This window comes from Macrobrachium nipponense, chromosome 31 (assembly GCF_015104395.2).
Source record: "Macrobrachium nipponense isolate FS-2020 chromosome 31, ASM1510439v2, whole genome shotgun sequence".
Taxonomy (NCBI): domain Eukaryota; kingdom Metazoa; phylum Arthropoda; class Malacostraca; order Decapoda; family Palaemonidae; genus Macrobrachium; species Macrobrachium nipponense.
The window spans coordinates 41557555-41574171 of record NC_061093.1 but is presented as its reverse complement, the minus strand read 5'-3'; the positions used below and the strand labels follow the sequence as shown (position 1 = coordinate 41574171).

The 16617-nt window shown below is 37.3% G+C and overlaps 1 protein-coding gene across 1 annotated transcript in view; it reads left to right on the top strand.

Moving 5' to 3' along the window:
• LOC135206913 (guanylate cyclase 32E-like) overlaps positions 1–16617 on the top strand; it is a 176716-nt gene that overhangs the window by 89166 nt on the left and 70933 nt on the right. Inside the window, 2 exon segments of the mRNA XM_064238401.1 lie at positions 3451–6117; positions 13824–14072. Coding sequence (XP_064094471.1) covers positions 5542–6117; positions 13824–14072 — 825 coding nt within the window. The 5' untranslated portion in view covers positions 3451–5541.

Here is a 16617-nt window from a genome sequence, read left to right as displayed (position 1 = left end):
AGTCTACTTGCTATATTTTCCTTCACCAGTGACAAATAGAACGACAACTATTCCTTTTTCACGGCCCATTAATGGCTTGATACGTATTACACTTTTCTTAATTGATCTATGTGAATTCACAGATAAATGTCAGCGCCTCAGTGGCATGGTTGGTATGGTGTTGGCGTTCCACCTCGGTGGTCGCTGGTTCGATTCTCGGTCATTCCATTGAGGAGTGAGAGATGTGTATTTCTGGTGATAGAAGTTCACTCTCGACGTGGTTCGGAAGTCACGTAAAGCCGTTGGTCCAAGCACCATACAAACAAAACAAACAAACAAACAGATAAATGTCGTATCCAACATTATGCATTTTGAATGCTGAATTTGGATACAATAAATGTTTGTGGATTTTCTTTAGTAATAACGGAATATTCTTTTTACTAACCGACGAATGAATCCCGCTGTATTAGGCATTTCCCTTTAAACTCGTTTACATTAAGCTGGGGTACTTAGTTACGTATTTATTCTTCATTATTAACATATTTTCAACAGCCGAACGAATTTATTACCAAATTCTCGTTTTATTGATAATCGTGCAATACCTTGTTACTCAGTACTTATTTTCAAGGGTTAATTATGCAGTTTTCACTGGTAGGGTTACATAGTAGACCTTTAGGAAGCCGACGGGCTCAGTCTACCACGATAAGATGGAGAATAAATGCACACGATTGTCAGAGCATAACTCATCTCTATGTGTATATGCTGTGGTTAATTCAACGTACTTCTTTCCCTCTCTTTCTGCGTGTGTGTGTGTGTGTTCGTTTGTTTGTTTGTTGTGGATCGGTGTTTTATGGTTTGACGGATGAAATTAAAAGACTAACAGGAATCAGCTTCTAAAGTACAGGATGACGGCAGTTCGGAATTGGGAAGTTGCCAAAACAACCTGTAGCTTTCACTCAGTTACCCCCAACGAAGAGGTATTTTTAGCAGAATTCAACATCGAAGTTTATCAATATCAGTATCTTATACTAGTATAAACGAACGGTGTGCATTACGGTACAGTGCAGTGGCTGTTATATAAATTCGTTGTTTCATTTATCACTATCAAACGTAATACTTATTCCGGGATACGAACGGAGAAAAAAATAATAGTTCTGTTAAAAGAATCTTAGTGAAATAACAAGTAAAACATTGCCTCTGGGTTCTGCAGTCCAAAGAATAAGATTTTAGTGGTTCACGAAGGTGAAAGTATTTTTTTTACAGCTATCGTGCTGTTAAGGAAGAAGTTATTGAACCTGAAAATGAAGGTTGTGTATATCATTATAGAAAACAGTGTGATCTTCTCGTACGACTAGACGTTGAAATATGTACCAGTTGATTAACAGAAACAGCGAAAATCCTAGTTACGAAATTAACGACACATTTCAGAACATTGCTAGTAGAGTTAATGTTAAATGAATTTAGTTTTTATTTTAATTTTCTTATTGTAGGATCCCATTCAAGAACTTCAGATAACATTAACACATATCCAAAGAAAACTCATAATCACATGAGTCAATAAAATGGAAAAGTAAATCCACAATAATATGTCTGATCTTGTTATTTAAAATACACAGCAGACTGCTGTGTATTTTAGATAACAAGATCAAACAGACATATTATTGTGGATTTACTTTAACATTAACACATATCTCCTTGTGGCTTCTTTGGGGAAAATTTAACAACAAAGGATTGGCTGATTTTAATGAACATAGTTTGACTAAAGGTAATGGCATGATTGGCGTTTGATACAGTTGTCGAAGTCTTGTATAGTTTAGTATATAGGATGTAATATGTGACTTGTTAAGGTTAGTTCTCGTCGTTAGATAAAATGGAAAGTTTTTGCAGGATCACAACGGTTAATCATTTCGGAAGTCGTGTCCGGAAGGGGTAAGGGGGCCGGATGGGAACTTCTTATTGGTTATTTCCTTGGGACTCTTCCTGTCAATTTATAACTTCTGGGGCCCAAGTAAACATCTCGCATCCAAGTTGCTTTGGTGACCAGTCTCATTATATTTCCTTCAATAATTGTTTAACAAAGGTTAAAAATAAGAATAAAAAGTTAAAAATAAAAATAATAAAAATTAAAATAACTATGAAATAATAACAATAACAATGAAAATATTAAAAATAAACGTAAATGAATATAATAAAAATAAAAGTAATTTAAAAGTGATAGTTACAAGAGAAAATAAAGTAAAATTAAAAATAATAAAATTAAATTAAATGAAAAATATAAAATAAAAATAAATGAAATAACATTCCTTGCCCTTTCACTTTTTCTTACACATTTAATTCTCAAAACAGTTCAACCCGACAGCTTCAACCTTTTAATTATTCATTTACAGTTATGCTTAGTGTTTACTTGCTAATTAAATATAGTTTTTTTCATAATGTGATATATTTTCCCCAAATCAACTCGCGCTGTAGAGAAAACGCTTTAAAAATAATTGCTTCCCCCTAGCAATATTCCAAAGATGCCTTAAGAACCTATTGAATTTAGCAAATTGATTACGACTAAGTTAATGAAAATTATGCAAATATCCGTTTTACTTCCACTTCATTCGAATTGTAAGGACCATGATATTCTTATGGCTAATCAAATACAGATTCCATTAATCAAACTCTCGTGATATGAAATCATGCTGTAATTATTCAGATTTTTTTCCGGTCATAGGTTTTAAATGAGTATGGCACAGTTTCACCATGTTGGTTATTCTTGGTACTTTTACACTAGAAATTCAGAGAAATTGCTGTTGAGAACAACAGATAATAAATTTTCCCAATCAATGAGTCTTTTACATATGTAAAGTTTGTCTTTATAGTTATGTTTGTTGACAGGGAAATTGAACAAGAAAAGAAAGTTTTCAGTACCCTTTCTTTTTCTTGAGAAACCAAAGTTTTCAGTACCTTTTCTTTTTCTTAAAAAACCAAAGTTTTCAGTACCTTTTCTTTTTCTTAAGAAACCAAAGTTTTCAGTACCCTTTCTTTTTCTTAAGAAACCAAAGTTTTCAGTGTCCTTTCTTTTTCCTAAGAAACCAAAGTTTTCAGTACCTTTTCTTTTTCTTAAGAAACCAACGTTTTCAGTGCCCTTTCTTTTTCTTAAGAAACCAAAGTTTTCTGTACCTTTTCTTTTTCTTAAGAAACCAAAGTTTTCAGTACCTTTTCTTTTTTTTAAGAAACCAAAGTTTTCAGTACCCTTTCTTTTTCTTAAGAAACCAAAGTTTTCAGTGCCATTTCTTTTGCTTAAGAAACCAAAGTTTTCAGTACCTTTTCTTTTTTTTAAGAAACCAAAGTTTTCAGTACCCTTTCTTTTTCTTAAGAAACCAAAGTTTTCAGTGCCATTTCTTTTGCTTAAGAAAACAAAGTTTTAAAATCCCTTTCTTTTTCTTAAGAAACCAAAGTTTTCAAATCCCCTTCTTTTTCTTTCAGATACTCGAGCCTACCTCCGGATCCTGGATGCTGACGAACTGAATATCGACGACTCTTCCCAACTATATTATTTTTCGGATATTGATCGGACCCAGAGCTTCATTGGCGCTCGTTGCGCCCCAGCTGTGAGGGTGATCGTACCCAATGATTACCCATGTCTACACATTGACCTCAGCGAATTAGTGACATTGACCCCAGTGGATTAGGGACATTGACCCCAGCGAATTAGTGAAAATGACCCAAGTGGATTAGTGACATTGACCCCAGTGGATTAGTGTCATCGTGTCTGCAATATCTTAGATAAACGGGCCTATAGTTCCGAAGGTCTCTTTGGTCGAAAACCTAGTTTTAGCGATCATGTTATTTCTTTGCTATTTGTGAACTGGGTAGAAAGTTGCGAACAGCCGAGGTTGTAAAAAAAAGATCCCACATCCGGAATGCTGCTTTAAGGTACAGTGTGTCTCCCTAAGGTCGCTCACAATGTGAGCTACAATGGAAATGCTAGAACCGTTGGTCCTCTTAGTGGCCCTTATCCTACTAGTCCTTATGATTGCTCTCACCCAAGTTGTCCTCGACGGTAACTTATTCCTTCTATAGAACGTTTTTGTGACCATTTTTTTCCCCCAAAATAATGAGAGAGATTATTTGAGGAACTTGTCTTGTTTTTGACAGTGTAGGTATTTAGACCGATTCTCATGCTGAATATTCAGAGGATGACTTCAATAAATCGGTTTGCAATGAATCCATTCTATTTCAAATAGTTCAGTGTAATCAAGTGTTTTTTCCAGTATGAAACGTTATGATTGAAATATTTTTCTCAAATACAAATAATCTGAGAAACGAAGACATATAGAGGGGGCGGGGAAAAGAGATGCGGGGCTTACCAGAAAATCAAGATGCAATTCGAAATGACTTGGAGGAACAACATGTGAAAAAATGAAATTACGCAACCACTTGCGAATGTGTCATCGAGTCAACTCAACAGGTGTCCGGAAGCGGAACGCCATGAAGTGATAACAGGAATCCGACCGTGAAACCGGGCCCGCATAGATCCTTTTATTTAGGTATATAGATTAACTCGAACCGCGTTCATTTCGTAGGTGATTTCCTTCTACTTTGATGCAGCGAACCATTACCTTTTTATCCACCTCCCCGCGGGCCCAATCGTTAGAGAATTAGAAACGGCACTTTTGGGAGTATCTTAGAGATATTATACTTTCTGTTGAGGAATAGCAGACATACCTATCCAGCGCTTGACCTACAAGTCTTTTTCGAACGCTGGTCGCCTCAGCTCAAGGAAGAGAGCTGATCGTATATGCTCCTATATCAGCAGTGGAAATGCATCTTTCACCTTTCATATACTCTACTTTCGAGGTGGACTAATACTGATAGTTAAGGAAAGTTGCGTCCCTGCCATTGATAAGAAAAGCGATTCAAGTATCCTAGTCAACATTTTGATCACTAAGCAGTGAATTCTATGAAGGCATAGATACGATGACTGGAGATCTTTGGTAATTTGTTGGCTAAATCACTTGTTGATGTGAAAATAAATCAACAAAAGTCAGTTCTTCAGTATTTAATCATATAGATGGTAACCTTCTGTGTCTCAAGAGACTTCGGACACCGTCATAGAGATAATTCCTAGTTAGGAAGTGGTCCGTTGTTAATAATCCTATTAATTGTTTCGTGTGATCTGCACCTAGACACTTGGCAAGATTATAGAAAAAAATGTTATAGTTCATATAAATTTATAAGGAAATCTAACGAATAAAGAATTAACCGGATATTAAAAGATGTACATCAATGTACCCCTTACACAACGCTTATGAAATGTAATACAATAACATAGATGTTTCGTGTCCCTTTGTACGTATTAGCTAAGGAAGTGATACGAAATTGATGTCGTACTAAAATATGTGTCTATTCTGCAATAAAGTGAAAAGATGTATGAACCTTTTGAAATGATGAAAAACATGCAGTTTGCAAAAAGGCCTTTATTTGGGAGAGAGAGCATTACGGACCTCCAAGCTCCCCGTCGCGATAATGTTATAGGTTTGATCAACTGAGGTTATCGAAGGAGAACATTCGTCTATGCTCAAGATGCGAAAGAATTACTCATTGATCTTAGGCATCATTTTGGCCTCCTGGCTTTTGGAAGTCAGTCCCAGTACAACCCAGAACAGGACGCCGTACACGGGCTTCCTCCTGAAGCCACAGGAAGATAAAATGTGGCCGAGGGACCCGAAGTCCAAGAGGAATCATGATCCTTACGCCGAGTCCGTCGTGTATCTGGAATCGTCCGCCCATGAACGCACCCTCCAGTCCGGCCTTTTCTCCTCCTCCTCCTCCTCCTCGACGCCACCTAACCCCAACAAACGCCTCCTGGCTCGCTCCAACTCCCACGACTATTACCTCCCCCCTCCCCCTGCTTCGACTTCGTCCTCCTCCTCGTCCTCGTTGCTCTCCTCCGCTGCTGCTGCTGCTGCTGTGTTCGATGCCTCCAGGACAATCAAGAGGGATTACAGCATGGACAAATGCAGCAGCGAACAGCAAAATAACTCGGCCAAGGAGCAGCGAGATTACATCAACAAGTACATCACCCTCGACTATAATGAGGCCAGCGAAAATATAACCATTGGATTCTTGTCGTCGTTTTCCAACAATAAGGTGAGATATGTTTCTCTCTCTCTCTCTCTCTCTCTCTCTCTTTTTCTGTATGTGTGTCCGTGCGTGATTTTTCTTCCATAATAATTTTGAGAATTCTGTGTGTGTGTGTGTGTGTGTGTGTGTATGTGTGCGTGCGTGATTTTTCTTCCATAATTATTTTAATAATTCTCTCTCTCTTTCTGCGCGTGTGTGCGTGATTTTTCTTCCAAAACTATTTTGCGAATCTCTCTCTCTTTCTCTCTCTCTCCATCTCGCCCGATCATAACTCTCTCTCTCCAATCTCTCCTCTCCTCTCTTCCTCTTTCTCTCTCTCCTCTTGCATGGTTTGTGTGCGTGCGTGATTTTTCTTCCATAAGGTATTTTGAGGGGAAATCATCTCCCCCCCCCCCTCTCTCTCTCTCTCTCTCTCTCTCAGAATCTCTCTCTATATATATATATATATATATATATATATATATATATATATATATATATATATATAGAATACTTTAAAACTGTAAAGGAATTTCGCTGCTCACTCACGTAACCATTCATCACTTTATTTTCTAAATGTTACTTTCATCAGAGCTCTCTTTACTTCCCTCTCACGAAGAAGATGATCTCTGTTAGTGAGTCTCTCCTTTTCTTGAAATTTCACGACCCCGCATTTGTATGTAGCTCCCAACTTGGACAGAACACTGAAATGGCGGCCTAAGCCTCCTTAAGAAGCTTCCTGGTCGTTGTCTTTCCCGAGTATACGACTCCAGCTAATGCAAAGTGCTTCTCTCTCGTTTCCTTGCGAACATGAACGGGAGTACTCAACTTATCCGAGGGGAATAAAAACGCCATTCAAGTAGAACATGGGCACGGTCGACTTTAATAGATATTCGTCACATTTTCGAAGGATAGTAAGTTTTACTTACTTAGAATCACGAAAATGGCTGGGATCTGTTTGCTACCGTGTTGTGATTTGATTAGCCAACCTTAACGACGGGTACTGCTGCTTTATAGAATGACAAATGTTTCTGCATTATGTAAAATGTAGACACGACTCTCTCTCTCTCTCTCTCTCTCTCTCTCTCTCTCTCTCTCTCTCTAATGCGCTTAGTTTCAAATATTGGGGTAGAAAATTTATATCAAAGCTATTTTTCACTCGTTCATGTTGGATTTTTTTAGTATTGCATATACAGTTTCAAACGATGCCGTTTGATTGTATTTGGGTTTCAAATGATATTATATAGTATCCCACTAATTTTTTTTTTATCGAACATACTCGCATTTCAAGGAGTAGCATATTCCCGTTTTATCTATCAGATATGCAGGCAGTGGAAACGGTACCACTCCTGTCCCTGACACAACCCCACTCTGCCATTTTTGCAAATTGATTTAATCCTGATTGTGAAATTATTATGAAGAATAAAGATATTTTCTTTAAGAAATGAGGCACTGACCTTTTGTCATGCCTTAAGGTTTATATAACCTATAGCCTATATCTTGTGGCATAAAGTTCCTAGACTATTATGTTGAACAGTGTTTTGATTCCAACTGTGTATGAAGTTCTTTAGTGTAATGTACTTCTTCATTAGTCGCCGATTTTTTGCAATGGGATTTAGCTGTTTTTTAATGCATTGTTCCACTGAATTGCAATGTTTGCATGTTTCTGAACTAAGTGATTATTGCGCGAAAAGCTCTGAATTACAGAAAAGTATCCTTTGTGTGGGCTGGTAAAATCTTAGTAATTATTTAACATTAAGTGGTATGGCATAAATAAGGATTTATAAAAGATGCTTATTTTGTTCATTGCAAGCTCTTTGTTCATTAAAATATTCGAAACAAATGATGACAAAAACAACGCAAAACGACTAGCTGAGGGAAACGCTCTCAGAATTGGTCAGCTGAAGAAAAGTATCCCCATGAGACGATTCAAGAATTATATGATTTGTAAGATATGATAAATTAGGAACTGATGGAAAATGTTAACCACCCAATTCTTCATTCGAAAGATTGGTTTTTAGATGAAATAAAATCTCTTCATCCAGTGGACTGCTGTTTAGAAAACTCATTCTTTTGAACTTTAGTACCTGCCTTAATAGCCTCCACGGTTATAGTGTGAAATTATAAATGAAAATGATGGCCTTGATTCTTCATAATTCAGTCTTACCGTGACGATTGCAGCCGGTAACGCTTGATTGTTGGGAAGGCTTTGCTGACACTGCTGCAAGAAGAGAATTTTCGTTTTTTAAATAAACCATTTAACAGACTTTACATCTCTCTTTCAAACATCGTTAGTTTATGAAATAACTTCTAAGGAAAGGCGTCAGAGTTGAACTTGGTGCCAGTGTTTTAATAATATGCAAATCGGCTTTTTACCATAAAATACTCTTTTATTTTCCTAACCTTGAATCAATCTGTTCTTTCCTTCCACATTTTGTTTTTGTTTCAGGATTTTTTGTGTTTTTTTGTCTTTATAGGGTGGCATTTCTGCTATAGGAATATGTTTTCAAAGTTTTTTTTCTGTTCAAAGGACCATTTTATGGAGGGGGGATATTTATGCTATTCGATATGGAACTATTTTATCAGCGTTACATCATAAGCTTATCATCAAAGCAGCCTAACTTCGCCTTACGTCAAAAGCTTCGTGACTTTTCTCAATTTATCGTTATTTGGACATCATTCACATTCTTTTTTTTTTGAAATTCGAGAAATATTCACAGAAATTTGAACCTTCTTATTATTTAATGGATACGCCTCGTACTGCCTAAAGGTGGTGACTGTGGAAATCCAGATGCTGCAGCTGACATATATATATATATATATATATATATATATATATATATATATATATATATATATATATATATATTTATTAAGTATTTATTATATATAATATATATACACATAAATATATGATTCCTTACCCTTTATTGTACAATTAGTGCCTGCTTAATTTACTTATAATATTTATTTTAGTGTAAAAATTCCGAATTCAGATTAGTCTAGAAATCTTCGTTTCCTGGACGCTACCACTTCCAAGCATAGGTTATTGACTAATCGAACTATCGATTCATCAGCTCGATAGCGACCTTGAAGTTTAATTTTAGCCCACGGTGACTGACCGACATTTTGGGAGAGCCCGAACAACTAGCTAAAAATAGTTTTTAGCGCCGATACTTGTGTAGAGTTTAAATGTAGTGAGTGTTACTATGAAGACACTTTTAAGCTTCCTTGTATTAGCCAGCACTCGATGTTTATTTGATTGTTGATTATAGTATATCCCTTTCTTAGAGATAGATTCTAATGACATTTTTCTCCCTATAACAGATCAGGATTAGCATCGATGTTTCGACCTCGGTACCGTTTAGAAATATTTGCTCACAGTACCAAACAGGTTCCTCCTTCCCCCATTATTATTTTCCAAAGCCCTCCCCTACCTAAACCTAGCGCCTCAGCGGCGTGGTTGGTATGGTATTAGCGTCCCACCTAGGTGATCGCGGGTTCAATTCTCGGGCATTCCATTGAGGAGTGAAAGATGTGTATTTCTGGTGATAGAAGTTCACTCTCGACGTGGTTCGGAAGTCACGTAAAGCCGTTGGTCCCGTTGCTGAATAACCACTGGTTCCATGCAACGTAAAGCACCATACAAACAAACCTACTTAAACCTTGATACCTGTGCTGTTATTGCTTTTCCAGTGGAATAATCTTGGTGTGGATTGATGATAATCTGGAGTATAATGATAGTACTTCTTGTATTTGCAGTTTCATTAAAGGATTATAATTACAAATCAGGCATCCTTGAAATTTCATGCAGGTCCTGGCTGAGTGGTTTGCAATTCAATTGCTTGTGCTTCACCTTCTGATTGGTTAACAGATAAAGGTATTGTCGTAACTCGGCAGATATTGCATCATCCAAAGGAGGCAAACCCCTCGTAAATCTCTCATGATGAATCATGGGATCCATTACACCCTATGATTACCTGGAATGAAAGTCGTTCTCAGTAGTATCGTTTCACAAAAATCGATGACAAGGATATCTCTTGGCTGCTTCAAGGACGTTGATATTACAGATCTCAGGCGCCCTTCAACAGTCGCCTATTAACCTCATAACGTTTAGTCGTACTCTGATATGTGATGGTTGGGTTTCCCTTCCCTTTCCTTTGGTTATTTTCGTTATATTTTCCTTTGACAATGAAAGACAATAGATTTGACGAGATAACCTTTTAACTTTTATTTTCTTGCATTGATTTATTACATTTAGTCTTACCCTGATGTGTGACGTTTGGCTTTTTCCTTCCCTTTCCTTTGGTTATTTTCGTTATATTTTCCTTTGATAATGAAAGACGATAGATTTAGCTAGGTAACCTTTTATCTTTCATTTTCTTGCATTGGTTTATTACATATCATCTTGCTGTTTTGTACGTAATTATTCTAAACGGAAGTCATGCAATTGAGACAATTAAATCAGTACCAGTAGACAATTTTAAAGTTCCTCTAAATTAAAAGTTGAGTGGAAATGTAGTTACTTTTGGAAAAGTTCACCGAATATTACAGAAAACTATAAATAAATGTTAAATTTCTATCAAGCCATTGCATTAGTTACTGACATCGATCATGTCAGTATTACAGTAACTCCATGTTAGCGGTGCTTGAACATTTCTAGTGTATAAAGGAACGATTATTTCATTATTTCACACAGTTCAACTGTTAAAACATTTGTTCAAAGCTGCACCTATTTTTACCCCTATTATTTTACATCCATTCCGACTTGCAATTAATCCTTCTTGCTGTCCAACCTCTCTTAACTATTACTCTATGTCAACCTACTCCTGCCCCCCCTCCTCCCTTTAGCCACCGAATGGCTCAAAGTGCTGTTTTAGGCTTTTGGTAAAAGCTGCTTTAGTTTCCATACTTTTAAAACTTCACGGAACTTAAGTCACTCAGCGAAAGGGCCTTCAGAATAAAGTTTTTATTTTATATATACAATATTAAACTAATTAAGTGAATAAGCATTGATGAGTTCGTCACTAATCCCTCAGTAAACCTTCAAAACAAATGAGTGCACAGTGCCGTGAAGTTTCAGTGCATGTTAATTGCGTTCTTTGTCATTTGTTTTCTGCTCTGAAAAGGTTTTTCAGGTAAAATTGATTTAAACTGGAGTCGTCTGCTTTAGAACATTATTTCCTTAAAACGCCCCCTCAGTATTTGAACCATGTTCCTGTTTTCAAAGACTAAAACTGTACCTCCTTTCATATTTACTTTATTCATTTTACTTTCCACCCTCTCCTATCACTTGATTGATAGTCCAACTGTTTTGAGGTTTTCCTATTATTACACCTTTCAAATCTATTACTGTCAGTTTCCATTTCAGCGCTGTATGGCCTCATAGGTCCCAATGTTTAGCCTTTGGCCTAAAATTCTATATTCAACTCAGGTCAATTTCTTGTATTAGCCAGCACTCGATGTTTATTTGATTATAGTATATCCCTCTCTTAGAGATAGATTCTAATGACATTTTTCTCGCTATAACAGATCAGGATTAGCATCGATGTTTTGACCTCTGTACCGTTTAGAAATATTTGCTCACAGTACCAAACAGGTTCCTCCTTCCCCCATTATTATTTTCCAAATCCCTCCCCTACTTAAACCTAGCGCCTCAGCGGAGTGGTTGGTATGGTATTAGCGTCCCACCTTGGTGGTCGCGGGTTCGATTCTCGGCCATTCCATTGAGGAGTGAGAGATGTGTATTTCTGGTGATAGAAGTTCACTCTCGACGTGGTTCGGAAGTCACGTAAAGCCGTTGGTCCCGTTGCTGAATAACCACTGGTTCCATGCAACGTAAAAGCACCATACAAACAAACCTACTTAAACCTTGATACCTGTGCTGTTATTGCTTTTCCAGTGGAATAATCATGGTGTGGATTGATGATAATCTGGAGTATAATGATGGTACTTCTTGTATTGGCAGTTTCATTAAAGGATTATAATTACAAATCAGGCATCCTTGAAATTTCATGCAGGTCCTGCCTGAGTGGTTTGGTTTGCAATTCAATTGCTTGTGCTTCACCTTCTGATTGGTTAACAGATAAAGGTATTGTCTAACTCGGCAGATATTGCAACATCCAAAAGAGGCAAACCCCTCGTAAATCTCTCATGATGAATCATGGGATCCATTACACCCTATGATTACCTGGAATGAAAGTCGTTCTCAGTAGTATCGTTTCACAAAAATCGATGACAAGGATATCTCTTGGTTGCTTCAAGGACGTTGATATTACAGAGCTCAGGAGCCCTTCAACAGTCAGTCTATCAGCCTCATAACGTTTAGTCGTACCCTGATATGTGATGGTTGGGTTTCCCTTCCCTTTTCTTTGGTTATTTTCGTTACATTTTCCTTTGACAATGAAAGACAATAGATTTGACGAGATAAACTTTTAGCTTTCATTTTCTTGCATTGGTTTATTACATTTAGTCGTACCCTGATGTGTGGCGTTTGGCTTTTCCCTTCCCTTTCCTTTGGTTATTTTCGTTATATTTTCCTTTGATAATGAAAGACGATAGATTTAACGAGGTGAACTTTTATCTTTCATTTTCTTGCATTGGTTTATGACATATCATCTTGCTGTTTTGTACGTAATTATTCTAAACGGAAGTCATGCAATTGAGACAATTAAATCAGTACCAGTAGACAATTTTAAAGTTCCTCTAAATTAAAAGTTGAGTGGGAATGTAGTTACTTTTGGAAAAGTTCACCGAATATCACAAAAACTATAAATAAATGTTAAATTTCTATCAAGCCATTGCATTAGTTACTGACATCGATCATGTCAGTATTACAGTAACTCCATGTTAGCGGTGCTTGAACATTTCTAGTGTATAAAGGAACGATTATTTCATTATTTCACACAGTTCAACTGTTAAAACATTTGTTCAAAGCTGCACCTATTTTTACCCTTATTATTTTACATCCATTCCGACTTCCAGTTAATCCTTCTTGCTGTCCAACCTCTCTTAACTATTACTCTATGTCAACCTACTCCTGCCCCCCCCCCCCCCCCCACCCCCCCCCTCCCCCCCCCCCACCCCCCCTTTAGCCACCGAATGGCTCAAAGTGCTGTTTTAGGCTTTTGGTAAAAGCTGCTTTAGTTTCCATATTTTTTTGACTTAACGGAACTTAAGTCCCTCAGCGAAAGAGCCTTCAGATTAACGTTTTTATTTTTATGTATGTATACAATATTAAACTAATTAAGTGAATAAGCATTGATGAGTTCGTCACTAATCCCTCAGTAAACCTTCAAAACAAATGAGTGCACAGTGCCGTGAAGTTTCAATGCATGTTAATTGCGCTCTTTGGCATTTGTTTTCTGCACTGAAAAGGTTTTCCAGTTAAAATTTATTTAAACTGGAGTCGTATGCTTTAGGACATTATTTCCTTAAAACGCCCCATCAGTATTTGAACCATGTTCCTGTTTTCAAAGACTAAAACTGTACCTCCTTTCATATTTACTTTATTCATTTTACTTTCCACCCCCTCCTATCACTTGATTCTTAGTCCAGTTGTTTTGAGGTTTTCATCCTGTTACACCTTTCAAATCTATTACTGTCAGTTTCATTTCAGCGCTGTATGGCCTAATAGGTCCCAGTGTTTGGCCTTTGGCCTCATTTCTATATCCAATTCAGTAACTAAATGTTATGCATGACTCATGATGCGTCATCTTTTTTATACCTTGCAGTTAGCATTGGGAGCTCTACCAATCGCTGTCGAGGCTGTGAACAGCGACCCGACGCTCCTCCCGGGGAAGAGGCTGCTGTACGAAGTGGCCGACGTTGGGAACAGCAACCTGGAGGCCCTGGCTGCTCTCTCGATTCGTCGCATGACCGCCATGCGGGACGCTGGACATCTGGCCTTCATCGGACCCGACGATAATTGCGCCAACGAGGCCTTGGTGGCAGCTGCTTGGAATCTCCCGATGATCACCTACGTAAGTGTTCGCCTAACCTGTTATTGTCTTCACATTCTTAGCTAGTTTTCGTTCGAGTAGATTTCGCGCTGGGCTGCCAATACGGTGGTCCAAAGTTCGATTCTCGGCTCGGCCAACGCGGAACCAGAGGAATTCATTTATGGTGATAGAAATTCATTTCGCGATATAATGTGGTTCGGATCCCACAATAAGCTGTATGTCCAGTTGCTAGGTAACCAATTGGTTTCTTGCCATGTAAAAATATCTAATCCTTCGGGCCAGCCCTAGGAGGGCTTTTAATCAGTTCAGTGGTCTGATAAAACTAAGATATACTTAATTTTTTACATAATTAGCTACAAAAATTGTATATCCGTGATTTTAGTGAACGCAGCGAAGACTAATCTAAGATGTATTATTGAAATGTTGATGTGGCTTAAGGAATCATTGTAAATTTTCTATGTGGCTTAAGGAATCATTGTAAAATTTCTATATTAATATATTGTATATATGAGCATACACGAACACGTGTGTCTTCCATCTCACAGTCACGGAGGAGCACCCATTTTTAGGCAAAGTTCTGTCCCTTGCACTTATACCATTTTACGTAGATTTATTTATCGTACCTTGTATGCTTTACATTTATATGCTGTTATAAGTTTTTCTTCATTCCTTAATGTTATACGAGATGTTCTAAGGATGAATGATAATTTGCAGGAAATCTAAAAAGACTATTATTTATTTTGACAAGTTTTAATCTTAGGTAGTTACCACCAGAACTGTTTTGAGTATGGTCACACTACATCACAGATAATGGTTTTATGGTCTAAATTCTTTGTAATTGGAGCAGTAGTAAGTCTTTTGATGAAAAGCCCTGTTGTATGGAAAAAATATCAGAAATTTGTAGACATCTGAATTTCCTAAATCTAGACATTACACACTTTAGACATATTAGAACATTCTCTCACACACGCTTATACTTACACACTTCTTAAGTACACACTTTAGACATATTAAAGCATTCTCTCACACGCTTATACATACGCACTTCTCAAGTAAACACTTCAGACATATTAAAGCATTCTCTCACACACGCTTTTACATAAACTCTTCTTAAGTACACACTTTAGACATTAAAACATTCTCACACACGCTAATACATATGCACTTCTTAAGTACACACTTTAGACATATTAAAGCATTCTCTCACACACGCTTATACATACACACTTCTTAAGTACACACTGTAGACATATTAAAGCATTCTCTCACACACGCTTATACATACGCACTTCATAAGTACACACTTTAGACATATTAAAGCATGCTCTCAAACACGCTTATACATACACACTACTTAAGTACACACTTTATACATATTAGAACATTCTCTCCCACACGCTTATACATACACACTTCAGACATATTAAAACATTCTCTCACACACGCTTATACATACACACTTCTTAAGTACACACTTTAGACATATTAAAACAATGCTCACACACGCTTATACATACACACTTCTTAAGTACATACTTAGACATTTTAAAGCATTCTTTCACACACGCTTATACATACACACTTCTTAAGTACACACTTAAGGCACATTAAAACATTCTCTCACTCACGCTTATACATACACACTTCTTAAGTACACACTTAAGGCACATTAAAACATTCTCCCACTCACGCTTATACATACACACTACTCAAGTACCTGGGTATATCCTTGCAAGCCTTCATGCCAGCCTAACGGCGCCATCCTTCCCGCGGGAAACATGATCCCGGAAGGAATGGCTTTCCTTGCTTAATGACGTCGTGTCCTTCGAGGATAGAATTTGAATTAAATGAATTCCTCCATGCAATGAGAATTGCAATCAAATAACCGCTTCGCTACAAACGCCAATTGCCAGGTGGAATGCGCCAATTGTAGAGAGATTAAATTTGGACAAAGTATTCCTCTTGGTTGAAATTCCCATTAAGGGCCATTTCGGTTTCAATGGGGGAGTCGTCGTAATGCCTCGCGAGGATATCGCGTCCATGATGCTTGTTCTAATGGATGCGTCGTTTTGGCGCTGTGTTTATTGCGCGTGCGCACAGCCTTTATTCCTTCGCGTAAGTTTGTGAGGGTTATAACATAGACTTACACCGAAATCTCTTATTAACTAATTATTACGATTGTTTTAAATGTCATAGAGATTGGCTGCAGGTATATCTTAAGTGTAATACGACTTCGGTATTTAATGTGCCATATTCAAATTCGGGAGGAAGTTGACCGGTGCTTCTTGCCCCAGAATGCTATCCTTTGCTGGAAGTGGGAACGATGCTTGGTTCTAAAGGAGAGCCCTTCATCGTCTGCTCTTTCCTCCATTTGATCCGGGCTGGGGCCAGGCAGATGTGGATAGATTCCAGTGGCTTAGTTTTACATTTGATGCATATTGCATTTGAAAAATAAAAAAAATTGAACACCAACCACAACAACTAAAAGTTTAAAAAAAAATTTCATGAAGAAACAAATCCACTGTTATGTAAATGTACATATATTTAAATTTACATAACTGTTGAT